Source organism: Sceloporus occidentalis, unplaced genomic scaffold (genome assembly GCF_023333645.1).
Source record: "Sceloporus occidentalis isolate IW3139 unplaced genomic scaffold, rSceOcc1.0.p SCAF_7, whole genome shotgun sequence".
In the NCBI taxonomy this organism is placed as follows: Eukaryota; Metazoa; Chordata; class Lepidosauria; order Squamata; family Phrynosomatidae; genus Sceloporus; species Sceloporus occidentalis.
The window spans coordinates 20,563,867-20,580,823 of record NW_028316987.1 but is presented as its reverse complement, the minus strand read 5'-3'; the positions used below and the strand labels follow the sequence as shown (position 1 = coordinate 20,580,823).

The 16,957-nt window shown below is 40.4% G+C and overlaps 1 protein-coding gene across 1 annotated transcript in view; it reads right to left on the bottom strand.

Moving 5' to 3' along the window:
• LOC149309382 (transmembrane protease serine 11C-like) overlaps nt 1–16,957 on the bottom strand; it is an 89,855-nt gene that overhangs the window by 13,552 nt on the left and 59,346 nt on the right. The window contains exon 5 of the mRNA XM_089532238.1: nt 9,978–10,141. Coding sequence (XP_089388364.1) covers nt 9,978–10,141 — 164 coding nt within the window. The remainder of the gene's footprint in view (nt 1–9,977; nt 10,142–16,957) is intronic.

The window sequence follows — 16,957 nt, the reverse complement described above, 5'->3', positions numbered from 1 at the left end:
TTGGCTATGTTGGCTAGAATAAAAGAGAACTGCAGCCTGGCAACATCTGGAGGGTCACAGGTTGTCCATTTCCTCTTTTACATGATTTTGTGAATAATGCTACAGAAAGCTGTTTCAAAGCCTGCTCATTACTAAACACCAAAAGCTCTTACTTAGAGCTGGTATACCGGGAAGAAGGTACAAGTTGCTAAGAGGAGAAGAGCAAAATGGCTTGAAATGCTGTTGTGAGGTTCAGGCACACTGATGGTAGTCATTGCTGGCTAGTGCCAGTGGGGCAGTTAATCTGCTCTGGGGTTCAGTCTCAACTTCAAGGAGTTATCCAAAGCATTCAACCTGTTCTGCATGTAGGGTTTAACACCCTGGATTGTGAAGTCATTCATGGCCGGCATCCATAGTTTTTTGTGGGTTTTTCAGGCTAGGTGGCCATGTTCTAGAAGAGTTTATTCCTGATGTTTCACCAGCATCTGTGGCTGGCGTCTTCAGAGAATTCTCTGAAGACGCCAGCCACAGATGCTGCCGAAACATCAGGAATAAACTGTTCTAAAACATGGCCACATAACCCGAAAAACCCACAAAAAACCCTTGATTGTTTCTATAAACCTAAGACTAAAACCATGCAATAGATACAGCATGCAATTAATATATAAGCTACCAGCTGCCAATGGGTGCATGTACTTACAAATGTTCCCATGACTTCTAGTCTTAAAGACAGTGCCTTAAAAAGTGCTCAGAACCAGAAGCTTCCTTTTGGTAACTGAAAATGATTTTGTCTAATTATTCTTCATTGGCATATTTTGGAAAAGACTGTAGTTCCATTGCAACTTATTGTCTGCGTTACTAGTGTACACATTCAGATTATTATGGATCCCTCCCTGATGTGTAACCTGAGTGTGTGTCACTTACTCTTCACCACTTCATTTTTGTTTATCTTTTCATTAATTTGTCAGTCAGCACCATTTGTTCCTTTGCTGCTCTCTCAGTTGATGCAGTGCTTATTCTGTAGATCAGAGGAGGAACAAAAGAGCATAGGTGACACGAATCGTAGGTAAAAGAGCAGGTGAGGACAGGTAGAGAGTTCCAGTGAATAAAAGCTATTAGGGCAGAGACTGGTCCATGAAATACAGGCCTGAGTAATACAAACATCACTTCCTTCCTTCCTTCCTTCCTTCCGCTATTTATATCCTGCCCTATACAGGAGGATCTCAGGGTTGCATACAATAACATCAATTTGAAATAATTTAAACCAATAAAAATAATGTAAAAGCCAAAAATTAAAACCACTTAACACACAAAACAAGACAGAATAAAAGCAGGTAAAACACTTTACATCACTCATATGTGCAAATCATGTGGATGAGATCAATCATGTCAAATCAAAGCTGTAGTAAATCAAAATTTTAGTAAACAACTCTGTTTTAATTGGTGCCGGAATGATAGGAGCATTGGTGCCGAACAGGCCTCTAAGGGGAAAGTATTCCACAACGAGAGAGCCATAGTGGCACAGTGATCTGAGTGCTGGACTACAACTCTGGAGACCAGGATTCAATTTCTGCTTGGCTATGAAACCCACTGGGTGACCTTGGTCAAGTCATAGTCTCTCAGCCTCCTTAGGGGAAGGCAATGGCAAACCTCCTCTGAACAAGAAAATCCCATAGTAGGTTCTTTTTACGGTCACCATAAATTGGAAATGGCTTGAAGGCACACAACACACACACACACATTTCATAACCAGGATCCAACAGTAGAGAAGGCCCTCTTCCATATCCTCCCAGAGTCTATTTCCCTGACTGATGGAGCACAGAGTAAGACCTCTCCAGCAGACCTCAGACAGGTGTATAATGCACTAATTTTCCTAGGTCACATGCCAAATGGATGAGCCCTAATCTGGGTATCAGACTAACGTTAACTACAGACGGTGTCAGCCATTAAATTTATGCTCTGTGACATATGAATTTAAAAGCTAAACAGCCATCCAATGCAATCCTCTCATATATATATGAGGGGCCATTCTGGCTACCTTTTGTACCGAATTGTAACCCAGATTAAAAGTGGGAAGTTTCCATTGGTACCGGTTTAAACACATCAGAATTAGGGCCTTGCACACCTGATCCAGGGCAAATCCCCCTTAGAGTGTTTTTCCCCCCGAAAGTGGATTATTTCTGATTTATTTTATGAAATCCCATTTCTTCTCTGCTGCCAGCAAATATGAACTTGGCCCCGGTCATGATCAGGCCAAGTTCAGAGGAGGGATTTAGGTCAGAGGGAGGGCAGTGGGTGGAACATGCCTCCCCTCTTGCACTGGTCGCTTTGCAAGCAGCATTTTAAGTGTGTGTGTGTGTGTGTGTGTGTGTGTGTGTGTGTGTGTCAGAATATGCAAATGCTTTGTGTTCCCTTTTAAATTTGGCAAATTGATACAATGTGTGAATGCTTTTGCTACATATCTGTATGTAAGGAGAGATGACATTCTGGGGTGGCAATCGGAGGGAAAGCAAAGAAAGAGGATGCAGAGATGGCATTCTGAGGTGGCCTCCCCTGCAAACACCATTTATTATTATTAATTGTTGTTGTTGTTGTTGTTATTATTATTATTATTATTATTATTATTATTATTATTATGACAGATTACATGCATGCTTTGGGCTGTAAGGGAAGGGAAGAGGATGGCATCTGGGAGGGAGGCAAGGGCTTCGGAGGTGGCATTGGGCTGGAAGTGAAGGAAAGGGAAGAGGCTGGCATCCAGCCAGGAGCCAAGGGCTTCGGAGGTGGCATTGGGCTTGAAGGGAAGGGAAGGGTAGAGATTCCAAAGAGGAGAAAATGCTGGGTTGGAAGAGAAAGGGGAGGCAAGAGGCTGGCATTCAGAGAAAAGGCTGTGGAAGCCCATGATTTTGGGGGAGTCACACTCTCTCAGCCTCAGGGTAAAAGCAATGGCAAATCTCCTCAGAACCAATCTTGCCAAGAAAACCCCAGAATGGGGTTGTTTTAGGGTTGCCATGATCTGTAATGACCCAAATACACACAACGCACACACACCTGGAGGTTTTTAAATTTGACAAATTGACAGAATATGCAAACACTGCCACCAGTTTTTTTAAAAAGGAGGGGGGAAAGCACCCATTCGGTTGGCCAATGGATGTAGGATATATCACCTTTGATGAAAGCAAAAGTGAATTTGGTTGACAAGGAAGGAGACTCCATTTTAAAGCGGTACTGCAAATGTGAATTTCAGAGGGGCAAATTGCCTCAATCAAGGTAAAGGGTAGTCAGAACTTTTCCCCAGGGAGATTCGGTATGGGGGCAACTGGATCTTCCCAGTTCTATCCAGGGCAAATGGGCTAGTGAGAATGGGGCCTTCAAGGGGTATTATTACTACTCTTGATGACTGGTGTGAAGAGCTGGAGTCAAACCAGGCCTATTGCCCACATAATGGTAATGATAATTGCTGGTAAACAGAAATGCTTAAGGAAAGAAAAAGGCCAAGCAGGTACCCAACTGGTTGCCATTTCCTGTACAGTACATCTTTGGGGCACACATTTACATGCACCTTCATGCCAAAAACAAAACCCTACAAAACCTCCAATTTACCTGGCAACGTTGACATCATTAAGTGGTTGGGTAGAAAGATGTGCTATGTTTTAAATGTGTATTTATCTAATTATGGATTGAATTTACAGTATAGGCTACCTCTCCCCCAATTTAAATTATTTTAAGTGAATTAGTATCTAATGTAGAGAGATCTTGTAGCACCTTTAAGACTAATGGAAAGAAAGAAGTTAGCAGCATGAGCTTTCATAGACGTCTAATTTGCATTTGGTATCTAATGGTTTGTTAACCTTTGTATTATATATTGTTTTAGCCATTTCGTTTTAACTTCTATTGTAAGCTGCTTTGGATCTCATATTTTGAGAAAGGCAGAAATAAGTTTGAAAGCAGTAAACTTTTCAGCATGCTAACACTAGAGTCTGCCCACACTAACAATAATTTCCTAATGGCACCAGTGCAGAACACTTGAATTATATATGCTACATAGCTTTATCAATGTATGAAAGACAGCTAGAACAGATCAGTTTTATATACTGATGCTTGTGACTATTCATTAGAGAATTATTTAAGAAAAAGAACAAAATTATGTCTGGATGCTTGCTGTCCCAAGAGGCAGTTTCTTCAGGTAACAGAGGTTTAATACCCCAGAATTTCTCTATGCTGGAGGGAAACATACTAAGAATTTTTAGCCCTCAACCTTTCTATTTTCATTAAATGGACTAAAGGAAACTTCATAAATACAGATAGTTGGTTTAAATCACAGGTATAGACTACTTTTTAAAATGTTGCTACTTTTAAATAAAGGTTAATAATAATAATAATAATAATAATAATAATAATAATAATTTTCCACAACAAGAATTTAAGGGCTGTGATCCATTCCACAGATAAGAAAATTTATTTTCTTGGACCAGAACATTCTGAATCCCTCTGTCATGTTGGGATTCTAGGTGTTGTAGTCCAAAAAGTAAAATTTCTCAACTGTGATCCATTCCATTTCTTGTGTTCCCCATACTCCATCAACTGTGAAGCGTGATGGGGTGGAGCCCACAGCCTACTCACCCTGTGAACTATCTCTCACCAGTTGCAGCTCTGTAGCAGGTGTTAATACAGTGCCTATCAGAGCTCTAGATTTGATTTACAAGGTATGCTGTCAGAATTCCAATGTGAAATTTACTTTCCCTCTCCAGGTCACTCCCACTTCATACTCCAGAAGAGATGTTTGAGATACCAAACACATGTCTTGAAAAACTATGCGATGACACAGTCATTAGCAATTCAGGTCAGATAATTATCAGCATGTCATCTAAGGAGAATCAAAAAGAAAATACAACTTCTCCTTATGTGGCTTTTTGTTGGTTGATTGGTTTGTCAGTTCAATCCCAAATTGAGAGCAAGATCTGTAGTTGCCTAGGCCTTATCTGAGCCAGTGTGGCTAAGTGGTTTGGGCATTGGACTATGACCCTGCACACCAGGGTTCAATTCTCTTTTGGCCATGAAACCCACTGAGTAACCTTGGGCAAGTTGCATGCCTGCAACCTCAGGGGAAGGCAATGGCAAACCTCCTCTGAACAAATCTTGCCAAAAAAACTGTGCAATAGGGTAACCTTAGGGTCGCCATAAGTCAGAAATGACATGAAGGCACACAACACACAGGTCTTAACTGCTTCTTTCTTTCCTTGTGAGAAAAACATATGCTAAAGGATGCTGATGTTATCCAGTATTAAATTCCAGCAGCTTGTACTTACAGCTGGTTTACCAGGAAGAAGATACAAGCTGATGAAAGGAGAAAAGTAGGAGGATCACTCTGTTGGCAAGTTCAGACTTGCACATGTTAGTCATTGTTGGGTGATGACCCACCCTCATGTCAGTGGGGTAATGAATTCACTCTGGGCCTAGACTTTGAAAGATTCACAGCACTGGAGGTTCAGATTAAAATCAAAAGTAGATCAATTGCCTTACTGACATTAGAGCCATCAAGCTCCACTGAAGGAAGATACCTAAGTTCAGAATCCAGCGTTAGATGACATGGAACTTTAGATGTGGCAGGGAAAGAATAGGAAAGAGGCTCTTGCACCAAGATGTTCTCAGATTCCTCCACCATATCTCAACTCCAAGTTACTTTGCTCCCCTCAGTTGCCCACCTTCTCTGGGAACCACAGAAGGTAGAACGGGGCCACAATGTTGTCCAAAGAGAAAGTTTATACTTATACATAGGTAGATGCCATTGTCTGCTAGCCCACCTACCATTTCCCTCAGATGTGCAGTAGCATAGAGGGGTGGGCCACAGAAGTAGCAGCAGCTATTTCATCCTTTCAATCACTCCTCAGTACTCTGCCTATGAAACGGATTGTACCTATTATCAAGCAAATCTTCCATCACACCAGAGACTCACAGGCTTCCTATAACTGGCCATGGTCAACAGTCTATTGCATTTTGACCAGCTGAAGTTACTGAACATTTCATCCCTTATCATTACACATAACACCTGGGCAAAGAAAATGAACAGGTAGGCAAATAGTGTATACTTTTTAGCCAAGGAGACACTTCTTCCTCTAAAGTGCACCCATCCTTTGCTTGGTCACTCTCACTGGATAGCAAAGCCCAGTTCCTCCCACTGCATTGCCCAGAAATGATGCCCAAGGAGGAGGAGCATCCCTAGGGAGAAGGCAGCTGAGTAATCAGAGGGAACAACTAATACTGCTTACCAAATTCTTTCTAACTAGAGACGGAAAAATTGAGCAATTATGTGGGGGTAGAAGCAACAGCTATTCCTGAAAGAGGCAGGACTTTTCTTTGCAGGGCATCCTTTTGGGAACATGCAAGGAAATGTGTAATCAGGGGAAATGCAATGTCCTTCCTACCACTTCTCCTACTCAGCAGGCAGAGCAGATTGGATCTGCATAACCTTCAACATTTCACAAATGAAATCAGGAACACATGGCCCAAGCCACTTCAAAATATAGTCAATAGGATGTGGTCAGGTAACTAGAAAGCAAACATTAATGAGAAAGTAAGTGGATCTGAGGAATAATAATAATAATAATAATAATAATATATTTTTATCCCACCTCTCTTACAGGATCGAGGCAGCTTACAACAGCAATAGAATACAATATAAAATACAGTGGGCCCTCCCCTTATGCAGGAGATCCGTTTCGGGTCCCCACGTAACAATGGTCATGTGTGCGCCATTGCTCTTATGGACATGTGGCTTCCACATGAGCTGGAAGCTAATAATGCACCCGTTTATGGCGCAGGCACACTGTACATCATACATTATAAAATACCCATTGTTTCCTCCCTCCCAAATCAATACCTTCATAAAATACCATTAAAACAATCAAAACCATTGAGACAATCTAAAAGATCAAAACAAGAATGGGGCGTCTCTTCCAGACGCCCCTAACCCTAGCATGGACTGAGTCCGTATGAAATGGCGGCGGCCGTTCCACACAGCTGCCACCATTTTGACGTAGCAGACGCTCTGCATCCGCACGTCGCACAGTGGAAGTGACGCCGCGAGTGTGTGACTAGCGCCTTGCGGCGTCTTTTCCAGGGCCCAGGAAGGAGCACGATTTTCGCGCTCCTCCTTTGCTGAGTCCGGGAACCACGCCATTTGGCTGGGGCAATGGCATCTATTAATACTTTTGAAAGTGTAAATTTAGAACAGCCCAGTGAGGCATGAGTGCTAGGACATAGTTCGTAAGAGGTGATCTTCCTCATTATCAGATCTGACTAACCTGCAATGCCAATGAGCAGTTAATCTGGATTGTTAATAAGTGTTTTGCTTAGGTACTGAACAAAACTACCTGCTTTGTATAGATGTGAATAAGTAGATTTAATAAATAGCTTAAGTTTGAAGGACAAAAAAAATATTGGAGAATCCAATCAAAAATCCATAAAACAATGATACCTTTATTGGCCAACCTAAATGCACAATATGCATGTTGCAAGCTTTCAAAGCTTTACTGGCTTCATCATCAGGCAAAGTGTTACAAACAAAACAGGAGAAAATAAACTGAAGATGTTAGTCATAGGCCTGCATTTTGCTGTTTCTCTCCTCAGTTAAGATGGTATGGAGGGGCATATCTTTCAGGCTGGCACCTCCTCCTTCTGGCCATGTGGCAACTGGGAGATTCTCAAAGTCAGAGAAATTTAACATCTATTTGTAACACAACAAAGACACTTCCAACACAGCTACTCCTGAATGTTTTCCAAGAAATTCGGAGATATAATCAAAAGGTTCAAGGTCCCTATGTGACTATAACTGTGTTCTCATCAATCATTTACCTCTGGTTCTGTCCTAAATCTGCCATGTTGTAACTACCCAGTATGATTTGGGTATGCATTGTGTTACCTTTATTGTTCAAACTGTTAAAATTGCCGCCTCCTTATAAGAAGAAAGAAATGCTAGTTTACACTGGAGAATGCACAGTGTAATGTACCTTCTACCTTCCACAAAGAGAAAGAGAAAGAGCTCTAGAATGTAGATATATCAGTGGTTAGCAAACCTTCCTTCTAATCTTGGAAATCTCCAAAAGCTTATCAGGTGATTCTCAACGAGAAAAGCAGTAGTTGTTCAAAAACAGCTTACCTAGCCTTGTCAATCCTTCCCTGAAATGGGCAGCCACAAGTGTACTAAAATGTGCATAGTCTTAATCTAAATGGAACAATAGCTAGAGAGCCCAACAAACCTAATGAGGACCTTGAGTAAATTTAGAGTATGTACTAGAACAGTGGTTCTTAACTTGTTCTTTACCAGGGACCCTTTTGAAATATCTTTTGATGTTGCAGACACTCATGATTTAAAAGCTCAAATGGCATCAAATACTGTGCATACTGTACACTTTGACTTGGGGCAGTTGGGGTTGCCTTTTGCACCATGTGAACTTCAGCTGCAAGGAAAATAAGAAAGTGGGGGGGGGGGCTGCAGGAGTCCACAGACCACAAGCTAAGAACTAACATACTACAACATTGACCCAGTATCATTTACCTCATCTACAGGCTTCTCAGAAAACACATCAATGTGGAAAGTGTTCCCTGATGGCAGAAACTGGGAAAACTCCAGTTATGAAAAATGTACCCGACAGCCTATAGACTATAAGAACATGTCCTTGAAGATCAAGGAGATATATTCGAAAAAATATCAATTTAAGGTTATTGTGTTTTTGTGTAACAAATTGTCATGTGGACAATTTAGAACCAACGCACATACAGTCAGCTCTCCATATCCATGGATTTTTTTTAATCCACAGATTCAAGCATGCATGGATTGAAAATATTTCAAGACAATATAAATTCCAAAAAGCAAACCTTGATTTTGCCATTTTATATAAGGGACACCATTTTACTATGCCACTGTATTTAACGGGACTTAATATCTACACATTTTGGTATCCACAGGGAGTCCTGGAAGAAAACCTGAGCAGATACCAAGGGCCCACTGTACATGTTAAATTCACCACAACAAAAATAGTCATGTGCAAGGCAGGCTCTTAATTGAAATGCTGAAATATTGTTGCAGACACATAGGAAAAGGAGATATGAACTGTAGGACCACTAGCCACTTTTCTCCATACCTTGTTTAATCAAACTTATTTTACCTCTCTTGAGGAGTCAGTTAATGTAGTGTGCTTTTCCCTTTCCCAATCAGTAGGAAAAATTAGCTGCTAAAGGAGAGATAAGATAAGGAGGGAAGATGGACAAAAAACCTATTAGGAGTTCCTGCTTTTTTGTCATGCTAGTTATAATTCTCCTTACCACAGCTTTCTCTGCCTGTCTGGGAGGCAGCTTCAGAATTCTCAGCACTCAGAACATGATTTACACATTGCTAATTTTTGACGTGACTAACTTAATATAAACAGACTCTTTATGTGCCACTACCAGCTAGCTTTCTGTTAATTGTGAAATATCTGCAATACAGATAGTTGAGTTCTTCTCTTTCATCCCTTTTGTCTTCATTCAGTTAGTTGCTCACTGAGGTTCAGTGATGAATCTCCAGGAGGAAATGAGAAGAAATCACCTCAATAGATTCTCTGTACGAAGTTGGGAATCTGCATATCAGGAGAACTTTTAGACCTGTTTGCTGTACAGCAGCCCTTCAACAGAGTATGAGGAGCATCCTACACCTGCAATAATTATTAAGACTATGCAAATTATTTCACTGGGGTGACAGGAAACAAACTTTTTAAGTGACAGCCTGACATCAGTTCTATTAGCATTACCCCTTTTAAAGCAATCAAGAATGTGTTTCACAGTGTGATATGGCTAAATCATAAAGGGTATTATTCTACTGAAATCAAGATCCACAGTTCCCATTGAGACATTGCCAGGGCTGACTAAAAATACTTAGCAAAATCAACATCCAAAATACAAAGCAAAAATGAACAAGCTTGGACCAAATCCCAGTCAATGAAACAACTCTAGACACTTGCCTGTGAGGGAGGAAGAGGAGAGGTCGATGCGTCCAGACCCAGGATACATCTGCAACCTCTGTCGCAAAACTCTGTTGACTGTTGACCGCAACACCATGCTATCATCACCAGAGGAGAACAGAAACATGAGCACAACTTGTGCAACCACTCCACCTGTGTCTGGGCTGAAAGACAAGGAAATCACAAAAACATTTGCTGATTAGTCTATATATGTTCACAAGCACACACAATTTTACCTTGAGATTCTTCACTAGTGATAAATTGAAAGGAATTGCAAGTAACATATGGGCTCTCTACAAATGGCCATTATGGGCCTGAACAGACAGGGCAAAATAAAGCTGCTTTGGGTCACTTTGGAAGTATGCTGTTTAAATGACACTTGCATCTTAAGAGGCCAGAAGCTGCACCAAAGCTGTGCTCCAGTCCTTTGGTGTGGCTTCCAGCCTCTTAGGACGCATGCAGCATTTGAACAGCATACCTCCAAAGTGATCCGAAGCAGCTTTATTTTGGCCTGTCTGCTCGGGCCCATGTGACAAAAGGATAATAAGAATATTACTATTACTATCATTGGGAGTCTTGAGATGGCTAAACAAAACTATCAAGTATCAAGACTTTCCACTGTTGTTGTTGCTGTTGTTGTTGTTGTTCCTGCATATTCATGGATTTGCACTGAGTCTGCTTCTTGAATATTGTGGATTTCTTTCCCTCTCTCTCCTCTCCTCTGATCATGTGTCAGAGACAGTCTCATGGAACATTCCAGAAACCAATTTTCACTCATTTTTATTGAGCCTTTTAAATTATTATTCCGGAATTAAAGTCAAAGTGATTTAGCAATATTATACTAGTCAACCACTGGGATCATTTTATTTTTGGGATAAGGTTCCCCTTTCAGTCACTTGATCTCTGTGAACCCTGTTTCTTCCAGATGTACAGATGTATTTACTTTGCAGTGGCCATCCTTACTGCTTCCAAGGTAGCAGATACACATATGCAAGTTCAGATACATTTCATTTCAAAAAGTACTGTGTTAATTTAAACCCTTACGAAGAATGGGAATGAAAAGTCTTTAGTAATGCCAGGAGGTCCCACAAAATACTTTGGAATAAGGAAAACATCGTATGGATTTCCAAAATAAAATTGGCTTAATACAGGGACAAAACCTGGAACTTCCATAGACTTTTTCCCATCTTGAGGTGCTATCATTACTATCATCACTATCATTTAGAGGGGAGAACAATAGGTACCTTCCCTGAAAAAGGATATATAAATGCTTGTTGTCGTTATGAGCCTTCAAGTTGATTTCAACATACAGAAACCCTATTTATAACAAAATCCAAAGAAAGCCCAAGAAGGGCATGGGGGAAACAGGACCCTCGGCCAGAAAGCAGCCAACTGAACCCGAGATCCAGAAGCCAATAATGTAAAGGTATTAAACAACTCACATTCCAAAAGGTACTAAAAGTCTCAAAGGCTGAATGGCCTTGTCGAAATACCAGTTACCATCGAACTGGATACCCAAAAGATGAAAATCATCAGGATGGACAGGGAGTAACCTGAAGGCAGACTGGATGTCGCACTAGCCAAGAGTGCACCCTTCCACAGGCCCGAACAAGTCAGACAGCAGCATGGTCAATATATAGACTGTTTGCAATCGCCTTCCTCTAGGTCACCCAGTGGGTTTCCCTATCTGAGCAGGAACTGAATTCTGAGCTCTTAAGAGTCTTAATCCAATACAAAAATCACTATTCCATACTGGTGCATTATGTATAAGTCACTGCTGTAATAATTTGTTGCAAGCTGCTTTGAGTCATTAGAGATAAAGCAAAATACTGTATAAATATTTCAGATTAAATAAATAAATAAATAAAAGCAGTAAATTCAGGATGAAATAGCTAAACAATTAAGCAAATTCCATCTAAGCCATCAAGGCAGACTTAATATCAGCAGATGGTTGACACTTCAAAGATTCCAAAGATAAAGAGGGGAAAAACCCATAAAGTGATATGCAACAGAAGAATGAAATGAATGAAGCAAAAGAGTGCAAGTCGCAATCATTAGTATGACATTTACAGAAACTAGTCTGTTGGGTTTTTTAAACAAATATTGACTCATAAATTGACTATTCATAAAAATAGGATATTTTACTGATATAAATTCACAAAATTAATGTTCATTAATAAAAGCAGTTAATTATTTTAAAAATATTTAGATTTTTTTTCAATACAGGAGAAACTTTGCTATTCTAGACTTGAGAAAGAAAATTCCCAGCATCACAATTTTTACAGAATTAGGCATCAATGCAGGAAATGTATGTAAATAAGCAAGGAGTGGAACATCTTTACATGAAAACTTTGCACTAATCACTTGAGAAGACTTTCAACCAATGCAATATAGTCAATGGACAAAATTCATTGTCTCATTTTCAAACGCTTAACCTAGGTTTACACATTCGTGACTGCTTCATATTCATGATCCCTACATATTCACTAGTTTAGGGAGTTTGTAGGGATGGTAAAAGTCCCCAAATCCCCATTTGTTGGGCATCAGCCACTGCAAGCAACAGAGATCTATTCTCCTGTCAATTAGGAAACACAGAATCATAGAATCATAGAGTTGGAAGAGACCACAAGGGCCATCCAGTCCAACCCTATGCCATGCAGTAAATCTAAATCAAAGCATCCCCGACAGATCACCATCCAGTCTCTGATATCCCACCTGCCCCCTTTCTCAAGCTAACTACCAGGCTATCCACCTTGCCATCCACTAAGCACATTCTGAGTTTACCATATTCATGCCTGTTTGGAGCCTTTTAAAAATTCAATATACAGCCAGGCCTCTTTTTCCACTGATTTTTTTAACCACAGACTCAATCATCCACAGCTTGAAAATATTACAAAAAAAAGTATAAATTCCAGATAGCAAACCTTGATTTTCCATTTTTTTTAGTCGAAAGCTTTCATGGCCACCATCCATAGTTTTTTGTGGGTTTTTGGGGCTATGTGGCCATGTTCTAGAAGAGTTTATTTCTGTTGTTTCACCAGCATTTGTGGCTGGCATCTTCAAAGAATGCATTCTCTGAAGATGCCAGCCACAGATGCGGATGAAACGTCAGGAATAAACTCTTCTAGAACATGGCCACATAGCCCCAAAAACCCACAAAAAACTATTTTTTAAAGTATTGCAACTACCTGTTTGTCTGTTGCTAAATTTAGGTAGGAGAGCACAGTCATGCATGTTGCTTTGGATCCAATTGCAATTTTCAGTAACAATCAGATGTGATGTAACAAGCTGTCAAATGATTTCTCTCCCTTCCTGTTCTTGTCCAATAGTATGGAGGAGATGACACTTTGGAGGGTGATGAGCAACACTCACTGAAAGGAATGGATCTTTCACAGCAATGCTGCTTTTGGAATGTCCTCCCTCCTACCCAAAAGTGGCTTCTTCATCCTACCCAAAGGTTGTTGTAGGATATTACTGTTGACATCACAACTGCATTGTGCAAATGATTTTTGCAAGTGCTATGATTCAGGAATGAGGAGAAGTGAGTGCACCTCTATTTATATATTGACACTCTGAAATTACGCCAAATGGCAAAAGGAAACAACAAGCTTTGAAATCCCCACTAACTGGCTAAGGTATTCTGGGAATTATAGTTTTTAAAAAGTAACATTTCGACCTCTAATCATCAATACTGATGAAGAATGTGAGAAAGAGGTTGTTCAGACTCAAACTCCACCTGTTTGGAAATTCCTCACCTGAACCCTCTTGCCCATTTGCAACTCTTTATATAAGAGATTATTGCACAGCAATTCGCCCACAGGATAGATGTGGGATTTAACAGTCAAAGATACATTTTATTGCACTGCCCCATAGCTGGGCAGTAAGCATCCTGTATGCAATCTGCGCTTCTCCAGACTTCTCACAGTTTTTCAAGAATGGGATTTTCCCATTCTTGAAAAACTGCATGAGAAGCCTGGAGAAGCAGGATTAAATACAGGTTGCATACTACCCAGTTATGGGACAGCGTGATAAACTCCATTTTTGAGAGTTAAATCCCACATCTACCCTTTCTTTGCAGTGTGATAATCTCCTTAAACTGCAGTGCTTTACCACCCATCTTCTCGTCTAACAGTTTTCCATTTCATTTCCTCAAATCTATCAAGGGGTGGCAAGGGTTGGAAAGGAAGAAACCACAACTGAGAATTTGAAAACACTGAGATCTGTTACTAGACCCAAAAGCATTCTTTGCAGAGAGTGAGGAACAACTCAGAAACTTGACTTCTGTTTTCCTCCCTCTACAGACAACTTGGTAACTGGAGAAAGATAAATATGATTCACAAATGTTTTGGTTCTTGACAAGAAAGGGTGTCTTGACACATTGAAACGCTCTTTAGAAAAATCTGTACGCTGCTGCAAGATTTTTCACCTCTATACAAGAGCAAAAAGACAAGCACTCTTTGTACAAACAAGTTGCACTCCAAACATCTTGTGTGCAAATAAAACCTTCACAACATTTTCACAAAGTCCTGAAATGTGAAAAGCGATGAAAAATGTCCCCAAACTTCTAGCAAAGGGGGGAAAATAACAGAAGAAGAGAAACTAGCAAGTGAAAAGGTTGCTGGCTGTGGAGATGTCTATTCCTCCCCACTGGATTTGTCCATACTTTGCAGAATTCATAGAAAATGCCCAGGTTTTCTCCAGAATTTTTTTTAAAGGTTCAGAAATGCCTGTCCCATTCAAATCATCAAAGTGGATGGTTCTCATTCACTACTAGTCATGAATAGTTCTTTGTAAAATTCTAGTATGTTCTGTGCTGCTTGCAGAGAAACATTTGTGATGAACCATCATCCCACAAGCATTGCAAATGTACTACTGAGGCTAACTCATCCCACATTGCTTATTGAGTAAATTATGGTGAATAGCATGTGTAAATATAGCCTGCTAATAATCTCTGACAGAACACCCTTGGCATCCAGTGCAAACTCAAAGGGAACATTTTCCAGTGGAGACAATTCACACTACTAAAAGTCATCAAATGCTGAATGAGGAAGAGATATACATTCCTGTGCAAAAACAGAAATCAATGTCTTGATTTTAAAGAATTTAAAATGTAGCTCTAACCGTCAAAGGCTGTCAACATGCTTTCAAAGGAAATAAAGATCACAATTAAGTCTATATAGAACTTATTATCTCATTGACTTTATCATGGGTGTTCCTCTGAACTTTCCACAGTGTTTTCCCTCCTCTCCTCACCCTTGCCTCACCCTTTCTTCCTGTGCTGCACCACACTCACAAATTAAGGCCAATTCTCTCAGGCACACCTCTGCAAATACCAAAATACATCCTCTCACCCTTTAATAACTCAGCTTTAAAATCCATATCAAAGAGCTAGTGACAGACACAATCAGCTGTATTCTTTCTTGGACACAAATATGCTATTTACTCTACTTTTGCCATCTATTATGTCAGTAAGCAGCTTGCATTAGGTGAAATCGATTTAGGAAAGTAAAGAAGTGCAGAAGCAACTTTGGAAAAAGATGACCACACCCTCTATTCTTGATAGGAATAAAGGGAAAGGTAACACCTTGTTAAAGATTTTACAATGATAACATCTGAGTACATGGCAGCAAGGTATCCAAGTATTTTTTTAGAGATTCCATCTCTTTCAGTAGGTGTTCCATTCCACAGCTTACTGTGCCTGAGCATGTATACTTAAAAGGCAGGTGGCGAGGACAGAATAGGGATTTTGTTGGTATACTGTCCATCCCGCTATTCAACAGTCTCCTTCCCTAGCTGGCTGAGCTAGTCTCAGCGGTGGTGTTCAGGTCTCCCCTGCTTGCTGTCTTGGGATATTCCAACTTCCACATAGAGACCACTTTGTCAGGAGCAGCTCAGGACTTCATGTCCTTCATGATTACCATGGGCCTGTTAAGTAATATCTAGTACCAAATTTTTTGCTAGCCACATTCTAGACTAAGGGCCGAAATAGATGGCCTGGATGAAGCGGCGTGAAGCTCCCACACCCAAAGATGGATTGGGATCATGGCAGCTGCACTCTGCAGCCCCAATTCACCATGGCACTGGCTAAAAATGGAGCAGTTTTCAACCGCTTTTTTTTGCAGCCGTAGAAAAGCTGCCTTTAATGGCTCTTCCCTGTGGCAGGTTCCCAGCAGGTTACCACCACACCCTCAAGACACCCAGAAGCCATCTAACGTGCAGCTGCTCTGGGTGCCTTCAGGGCATCATCAGGGCATGAGGCATGTGCATGCTACACCCCCAAGCCACCCAGAAGGTGGGTTTTAGTGATGGTCTGCATCAGCCCTAAGTTGTGCTGGGCAGTATGGTGTGGTTGTTGTGGATGTGTCAAAAGCCACCATAATTCTGATGTTATAGTCAGATAACTACCTTGTTGAGTTTAGACATTTAGACTCAAAGCCACTGCAGGGGTGAGTTCCTGATTAACTCTGGTTCGGCAAGTGTATTATTTTATATTGTATTGTATTATGTTGTATTACTGTGTTATAGGAGGGTTATTTTAAGAGAATTTTAATGTTTGGTATTTGTATGATTGTATGTAATTTTGTTGTGATCCCACTTCGATCCATAGGGAGAGGTGTGAAATAGAAATAACAAATTATTATTATTATTGTTATTATTACATAAAACCACTGGGAGAAGTTATCTTGGCTTTTTTAGTTTGATGTCACTAGCAGGCCAGTGAATGAGCAAAAAGTTTAGGGGAGATGGACACTCGGCAATTTTATTTAAACAGTGTGTTGCACTCAAATGCAATGAATGTATTTAAAAAAATGTTAAAATACTATAAAAAGTAATTCAAGCCTGTGGGCCACGCCCTACAGACATAAACGTAAAATGAACAATCAGTACTGGGCCAGAATGGGAACATATACAGTACAAGAAATATCTGTTCATTTGTGCCTCACAGAATGAGATAAAAGGGTATACAACAGATTAGAGAG